The 9,017-nt window shown below is 37.3% G+C and overlaps 1 protein-coding gene across 1 annotated transcript in view; it reads left to right on the top strand.

The window, feature by feature from the left end:
* Positions 1-220: 220 nt before the first annotated feature.
* The window catches only part of FAM160A1 (family with sequence similarity 160, member A1), a 105,635-nt gene continuing 96,838 nt past the window's right edge, over positions 221-9,017 (top strand). Inside the window, exon 1 of the mRNA XM_012660018.1 lies at positions 221-449. Within this exon, the coding sequence (XP_012515472.1) occupies positions 345-449 (105 nt within the window). The 5' untranslated portion in view covers positions 221-344. The remainder of the gene's footprint in view (positions 450-9,017) is intronic.

Raw genomic sequence — 9,017 nt, forward strand, 5'->3', positions numbered from 1 at the left:
ATTATTTATGCATATGGCTTAGGGTAGCATCATTACTTTGTATATTTGTAATAGCAAGGTGGAAGAAAATAGGAAAGCCTTTAGATTGAATATAAACATCTGTTTTATAGATTTTTTTTTCTGTGTTGGACTTTGAAAATGTCTTTGCTTTGATTTAAATTTCATAGTTTCCTATTTAATATATGAACATAATGAGATCTATTTTTTGTTATTGTCATTACAGGTTTTGGAAGGTGGCAATGAAACATGAAGAAGTTATATTTCTAATATGATACTTGAAAGTTAGTGACTGCTTACCAAATTTTAATGAAATATGACTTAGAAGCATTGATTTGTAAAGGTTTATGATGTCATCGGTTTCGACAGAAAGCAAACTTCAGCAGGCTGTGAGCCTACAAGGAGTTGACCCAGAAACATGCATGATTGTATTTAAAAACCACTGGGCACAGGTAATGTATGAGTTCCCCTTTGTCTGCTGGTCTTGGTAGCCCAAGGGGCCTCCATCACACTGAACCAGGGTTTCCTACCTCTGTGATAGGTAACTAGGTTTCCAGAAACATAGGGAGGGAAGCCCTTTCAGATAGGAAGGAAAGGAACTTTCTCATCTTGCTTTCCTAGAATAGGTATCTGGTTAAAAACCATGGTTTTCGTAAAAGCAATTAGGGAACATGCATATTACTCAGATATTTTTAGAAGAACAGCAGCTATTCCTTAAAGTGACTTTTAACATCACTTTGCAATATACTTGACCATAATTACATCCTCTCTCTTTCTGTCTTCCCTGCTGATTTTCATCCAGTTCTTAAACTCTAATAGTACTAAAATACCCATTTATTAAACATTTACCAAGTATGTGTTGAGTACTTCAAATACCTTATATCATTTAATCTTTTCCACAAACCTATAAGGTAACTAGTATTAGCTTCCTCATTTTACAGATGAGAGAATAGAAAATTACAGAGGTTTAATAACTTGCTTAAGGTTATACAACTTGTGAGTTACCAAGCCAGTACTTAGACCTTGGTCCCTTGACTCCAAAGCCCATGTGTTTGACCTCTGCAGTCTACCATTCTTGTGCTGGTGGTCCTTATGTAATTTAAACAAAGAAGATGCATGACTATACCTGAATATATGCCTTCTTCATTACAAAGGTGATTATAACATTTTTTTTGATTATTTATCTTGACTTCTATAACTCTGATCTGCTTGTGTGGATAATTAACGGTTGAATGTTTAGAAATTTACCAGTCCACCCCTTTCCTCAGGGAGTTTACAAGTAGTAAAATAAACAAAATTGGTATTCTTTACCATTTCTCCAATGTGCACTCCCCGGGTGAGCTGGTAAGTGGCTATTTATGTGACACTTTTTAAATGACTACCCAGTTCCTTCCTGTGGCCAGAAACAGCAAATGTGTTAAAGCACTAAGCTTGTAAATCACAGCAATTATAGGGGACACAGTTTAGATCAAAGATGAGCAAAATCAATTCTCCTTCAGGGTCATTTATACTTTGTAGCTTCTTGTCACTAGCCAACATAAAGCTTCCAAGATTTTTTGTGCATTTCCCATTCCCTGACTTTTTACCATTGCAATTTTCATGAGTTTGCTGTGGACATTAAGGGTACATCTGCTTTGGTAAGGGGAAGAAAGTATTAAATAATTTAAGAGCTTTCTAGATAATTAGAGTAATTACCTTTGGCTTTGCACTTTTATAAGTATTTTAAAGCTGTGGCACAAAAGTGGGGTGGTGAACCCTAAGGGATGAGGCCAGTAGTCCTTTGGGTGTGGGAAGAATATTTTAGAAGGCCTAGTTCTATCTTTAACTTTTAAAAATTTCTATTTTGTGTTTACAGTGTACATAACATATTTGTATATTGGCACATGTACGTTAATTATTTGCGCTTATTTTTTTTTTAACTGTTAGTACATAATCAGATGTTTTGAATTGTGAACATTTTCAGCTCCAGTCATTTCATTTGCCTGATGATATCTATCATTCTAATATGCAATCTTTGCTCACAGCCCCATTTTGTTTATTTGTTTGTGTATAATACCTTTGATTATAATCATTTCTGCTGGGGTAGCTGTGATGTGTTCCATTTAGTGTTCTGTAACACTTTCCAAAGACATGTATATCATCAACTTCTTGATTATATGTGAATCATGTGCCCTATCAGATTCTGTCCCAGACAAGCATTCTCTAAAGCTGTGGGAGTGCTGTTAGAATGTCCTAATTCAGGAGTGTGTCAGTACTTTTTCACATTGTTGAAAGAGTAAATATTGGTCCCAGAATCATATTATTCATTTCCATAACCAATATGAACGTCTTCAGCATTATCAGACATTTTGAGTTGCCTGACGCATAGTACAGATACATAGTACCCTCCTTTTAGTACAGAAAAATATTCAGTTGAAGGTAAGGATAACTTTGTCAGAGGGAATGGTGTTTAATTGTTAAACATTTTGTAAAGTGGGGACACTCTTGGTCTTATTGTTGGCTCAGCCATTTCTTTCCCTTTGGGCAGGTTTTTTCTTTTAACTTCTTAGGTTGACATTTCCTATTGAATAAATCTGGAAAATGCCCTTAGTCTCTGTCTGCAGAGGCTCTTGAGGACCTTGCTGTTACTTTTATGAATAAAAACACTGGTTGAAGAAATTTATGTGGGTGTCAAAGTTGTTATTATTCAACTGAGATTTACTGAGCCTGCATTTCAGGTATGTCAGTATTGGTGTCACAGGTGGGACTTAAGATGTGTAAGCCTTGGTCTGGGCTTTTGAAGAGTGTATAAGCTCATTTAGATGATGATGCATTATTATAAAACGAATAACAATGATTATAGTAATTAAGTCAAGAAAATAATGATTACAATAATTAAGCCAAGAGAAGGGACGATTATGGCTGGAAATGGCCTGGAAAAAGGAGAAAGTGAGATTTTGCTACCTTGGCTATGGAAAAAGAAGGTTTTGATGACAGAGAGGAATAGAACATTTTAGAGAAGGGATATTGGGAACAAATGCTCCCAATTTTGGCTTTTTGGGATAGTAAAAAAAAGGAGGGTAAGACAAAAAATATCAGCATAAGGCAGAGAAGTGGGGCCGAGTGTGAGGTAAGGAATGGGAACTTCAGTTGATAAAGATGAGTGCTGTTTATTCATTGTCGTGGAGTTTCATACATTAGCTCTTTGCTGTGAGTTGTTGAAGCTGGGGGTGGATGAAGAGCAGTTGTAGAGGGTTGGGAAATGAGCTAAAGTCTGATATAAACTCCTATGACTACTGTGACGGCAGCCTCTGGGCTCCCCTGGGTAAGAAAACCTGTAAGGCTGGTAAGAAATGAGGCATAGACAGAGAGCTGGCCAACAACGTTTTATTTAGTTTGGTGTTCTGTTACTTGCCTGGTACAATGCTTTTTTATATGTTAAATTAGGAAAAATAAAGACAAAAAAAGCCTGTGGTATCCTGAGTTCTTCTTTTTGTTAGGATACTTATGTATAAATTCAACATAATTAATATGTATTCGACAGGTTCTTTTTTACTGTTTATTAGTAGCCTCTATTCCAGAACCGTATTTAAAAAGCAAACATTGATAGAGACGGATATCTACTTGTCCACTTATACCTTACAGTCTGTCAGGGCCAGCTAGTTATACAACCAGCCATCATCCAATCAGTCTGTGATTCGGGGGGTTGCCAGGGGAGAGACCTTAAATGGCCCAGTGGTGTACTTGAGTTTCCCAGCTGTTCCCTGGGTCCAGTGATCTCATGGCATCCCCAGAATAGTTCTAGAGTAGCCATTCAAGAGCAGTTGCATTCCTAATAATGACACTGGAGAATCCAGGCTATAGGAAGTAGCCCCTGGCCTGTACTTCCTCTTGCTTTTTGAGATGCTATCTTGCTCCTTAAGTTGCTAGAGTGGTGAATCTAAAACCCAGATCTGTCTGGGTCTTTTCTCTAGTTGGACCTTTCGGTGGCATCTGGCCATCTGCAGGCCAGGGACAACACGTAGTGTTCTTTCTGTCCTGGCTTCTGTTACCCTCTGCCTCTCATTTAGTCTCCAGAAATGCAGAGTTGCCCCCTGCCCTGGGCAGTGCCTGTCATGCTGTTTCATGCCTCTGTGCCTTAGGCACTTGCTCTTCTTTAAGCCTGAAATATCCCTCCTGCTGGTTAAATGCCTCTCCTTTTACAGGCCTCATTTAGGGCATCATTTCCTCTAGGAAACTTTCCCTGCCTTCTCTCATGCTTGAATATCACCTTGAGTGTTCCTTCACTGTTCCACCAAACACCTTTTTATATAATTATTAATACTACTTTTTTAGAGACAGGGTCTTACTATGTTGCCCAGGCTGGAAGGCAATAGCTGTTCATAGGCGTGATCATCACACACTATAGCCTCAAACTTCTGAGCCCCAGCGACCCTCACACCTCAGCCTCCCGAGTAGCTGGGACTATAGGCCTATGCTACTGTGCCTGGCCCAACTACCTAAAATTACATATACATTGTCTTCTTCCCAACTTCGTTACAAACTCCTTAAGATCAGAGGCATTTATAATTTATCTATATCTCCAGTGCCCCAAATAGAGTGTAGATTATTGTAGATGGTCATTAAACTGTTGAATTGATAGGCAGGCAATATGAAATACAACTTTAGATGACCTAGACAACTTAGGAAACAGCTTTGAACATACACTGACTTTAAAACATTTGTGTACTTTGCTACCAGTAAGATCTTTGGACTTGCATTCAATGATTTGAAAGAGTGTCTGTACGTGTTTAATTTTTACAGTAGTCTCTGAGAACAGTTTATTATCTAGGAGACTGTTGTTTTTATCTTTTGCCTTTGTGTCTTTGCTTTTTCTGAATGGAAGAGAGGACAAAAATCATAAGAAACATTTGTCCACCAGGTTATAAACTATTCAAGTATACTGCTATGTAAATTAAATCCCCTACACTAGTTATTTTTAATGGCATAGTTGTACTTTGTGAAGCCTCGTAGACCTTGCTCTATTCTCTATCTGTTCCTTTTAAGCATTGAATTCTAAATGGTGTCTGCTCTTAGAGCCAGGAGAACAAAGGAGGTAGGTTTGAAAAAAATCAGTTGAGCTGGGCGCAGTGGCTCATGCTTGTAATCCCAGTGCTTTGGGAGGCTGAGACAGGAGGATCACTTGAGGCCAAGAGTTTGAGACCAGCCTGGGCAACATAGCGAGACCCCATCTCTAAAAAAAAAAAATTTAAAAAATTAACCAGGTGTAGTACATGCACCTACACTCCTAGCTACTTGGGAGGCTGAAGTGGGAGGATCGCCCAGCAGTTCGAGGTCACAGCAATCTATAATTGTGCCACTACACTCCAGCCTGGGTGACAGAGTGAGACCGTCTCTTAAAGAAAAAAAAAATTGATTGGAAATACACAATCCTGTCTTTGCTTCTAGTTAGTTGTTAATAACCCAGAGCTGTTGCTAACCACTCTTGGCCTCCCAAAATAAACTGCTTTACAATTTTTTAGACTAAGAAAATGTCAGAACTCCAGTAGGGTAATAATGATGGATGAGGAAAAGCCAATGGGTTTAGTAACTTCTTTTATCTCAGAGGGGGTGGAGATGGGAAAACACAGAACCATCTAGATTGGTTAAGTCAAATGTCCTCCCACAATAATGAAAAACAGATAATGTACTTTAGGTATAGTATCTTGTGTAGAGCTCCAGGTAGCCTGACTCTGTTAAAGAACTACCGAGCATCTATACATGGATTTGACGTGTATACTGTATTTGAATCTCATTCCTTTGCTCTGTTCTTCTTCACTCTTTTGGTCTGCAGCTTGTAATAGACTCAATGACAGGGACAAATTAAGATGGGCCTTTGAGAGATGAAAAGGTGGGAGGTATTAGAGAACACTGGTTAATTTTATGAGTATCTTAGTTAATTGATATTTGTTAACACTTAAAAAGTTTGCATCTCTCTTCCTGGCCTTACAAGTAGCCCTAAACTTGTCAGTAGATAGTAAAGTGAACAAGTGCTATGCTTCTTAAGCTAGAGAGCTGAGTATTAACTTATGCTTCTATCAGACTCTCACGTGGCTGAGCATGTTGAAATGTTAGCAGTTTTCCTACTGTGTGCTTGGTGATCAATTTGAAATTAGTGTTCTTTGGGATATTATTACATAGATTATTACTCCTAAGTCCTTTCCCTAGCTCCTGCTTTATCTTGTTTTATCCCAGATTTAGACAAGTCTCTGGAGCTCAGGACTAGAGCTGACATTAAACAACTGGTGCAAGTGCACACATATTATAAAGCTGTTATCTTAAGATAAAAATAAATGACTGGGTAAAGGTCTCCCTGTGGAGATAGGTGTGCAAGGAATACCTCAAATTGAAAGACACAGCTGTTAAGTAATGAACAAGGACTGGCTGGAAACTTAACATTTGTGTAGTTATTTGGTACATTAAGTGGAATTTGGCTCATGACAGCTCAATCCTGCCGTTCTATGTGATGGAAAATGTTGCTTAGTAACTTGGTTTTTTTCCATAATGCCATTTTGGATTAGCATTCCAAAGGATTTGGAAATATGGATTTTACTCATGACTTTCTTGAAATAACTAGGTTCTAACCAAAGTAGCAAAAATTACCATCTATTGATGCATGTATGTAAGACATAGAACAATATTAAGTGGAATTGAAGCTAATCTCTTGACAGAGAAATGTGTTTGTCGTGAAGGGTAATCATTGGTTAGCTTGAGGTACAATTATGTGATTTACGTAATCTTTCATTCTGAAAGCATTTGAGCTTCCTATTTAGAATTTGCAACTATTTGAAATTCAGGCTGATTATCATTGACTGACAGGAGCCATCCTTTTGGATAAGGATGGGAGTATCTCATATTACTTAATGGAAACAACATGCTATTTGTTAATCTTATTTAGCACTAATAATCCTCATATTTACAGGTCAAGTGGCTTTGAAGTTAGATTAAATTTAGCTGTATTGATTTGATGATTATTTGAACACCATTGTTCCTACAGTTGATTTTTGTGTGTTTCTTTTTAGAATTGTGGTAATTTACATGTGGATCTACATGTGATTCAGGCTCACGATTTGCATGTGTATATACAGGCCTGTATTTGTTAAAATTTGTAGATCAACAAATGCTTAGCTATGATCAGTAAAACATTCAAGTGGCTATTTCTGATCTCAACTGGTTTATTTAATTAATGAGTATGGGCTTTATCAGGTGTTGATTAGTTTATTAAATGATATTTTCTGCCTAACAAATTGAACTTGTTTTGTAATGGATATATTTGCAAAGCATATTTTACTTGCTTTCATTCTCTTACCTATTGGGACCCCTCCCACCCCATTAATTAATTATGTTTTTTTCTTGAACTGAATCCCTGAGCCTGAGAGTATATACCTGAGAAGTTGGGGCTGGGAACTTGAGGCAAGGTTGAGAGTACAAGATAGTAGATAATCACAGGGATAGGCCAGGCCTGGGGATGCCACCGGTGAGCAGCATGGAATCATGGCATCCATAAGCCTGGAAGATCAGTTGGTAAGTGGATGAAACTAGGCAGCAAGCAGAAATTGGGAACTCGGGAATATTAGAGTTTGACGGGAGTGGTATGAGAAGAGGGCACAAAAGGAAAAAATAAAGAAAAATCTAGGTCACATCAGAAATCAGTCTGCAGAAACTGAAAGAACCATGACACCATTTGGGTGGCAAACCTGGGACATCTGAATGGAATTTTTTTGGCTTTTCAGTGCAAGTTGTGCTCTAGGCAAGAAGCTTCTTAGGCACTCCCTGCCAGGGTAGGAAGGAGTCCCAGGGGTGGGTCCCTAAAGCCCACTTGTAAAAGCAGGTCATGGGTGTGTCTGCCTGGAAGGGAGAAGGAGGTAGCCTGGGAGGGTCCTGACACTTAAGAAGAGAGGTTAAGGACAAGTGGCAATAGAAGCATAATCAGCACTTTGCTGAGCATTGTGTATTCCATGACTCATAACCCTTGGTTGTAACACACCCATCTTCCAGCCAGTAAAACCACCCGGCCAGGGCTGGAAATGAGTAAAGGGGGCTTATTGTGTCTGCTGTGTCTCTGTCCATTAACCCAGAAGGCGGTATAAAGGAGCAACTATTAATATAAAAAGGGTGTTGGGGTTGATTCTGAAAGCTGCTAAACAGTTTGCATTCTGCGTAAAACTCTCAGTTCTCTTTTTAAGGTTTTTCATAGCATAAAGGAAAGGAATGCATTGGAATAAATAATATAGTAATATAATATAAATTATAATATAAATGAAGGTTAATTAATGAGAAAAATGTAATTTGTAATCATTTAAAGAGTTTTGCTGTACATTACACATATTTATATATGTAATATTTACATGTACATATATAGTATAAATATACATGTGCATATTTATAAATTTATATTGCTTAGGAATTTCTGAGAATTAGGAGATTTCCAATTATTAATTGTTTTTAACATAGTGTTTTGGTCCCTATTTTAGACATTAGTACAAAATTACTTTGTCTGCCTTTATTTTTATTTGTATTATGAAATTAGATCAACTTACAGGAAAGAAGAACTAATTAACCTTAAAATCTCATTTATGTCTTTTTAGACTCACTTTTAATCATCTATTTGTCAATATATTTGCTTTTTCGCTTAAATTATTTCATGCATGCCTTTGTGTGTAATGATATAATTCACGTAGTGCTTATTTTTAAAAACTATTGTATGGTAATATAGCATATTTTGATTATAAGTCTCTTACTCTTGACCATTTGGGTCAATAGTATTTTTATCTTTCATTATTGGAAAATGTCATTAGTATGAACTTTTTATAAAATCATTTTTGGGTTGTTGCCTTGGGGCATTTCCTTGAAAGTCAGATTAACAAGTCAAAGGGCAGTAACAATTTTATAGCTTCTGTTACATATTGACAGATTGTTTTCTGGAAAGATCAAGCTAATTTGTCATGCCACTATCAATGTATAAAGCATAGTCCCAATTTTAGACAGTTTAGACAGCCTGA

The sequence above is a fragment of the Propithecus coquereli genome, unplaced genomic scaffold (genome assembly GCF_000956105.1).
Source record: "Propithecus coquereli isolate 6110/MARCELLA unplaced genomic scaffold, Pcoq_1.0 Scaffold65, whole genome shotgun sequence".
NCBI lineage: Eukaryota > Metazoa > Chordata > Mammalia > Primates > Indriidae > Propithecus > Propithecus coquereli.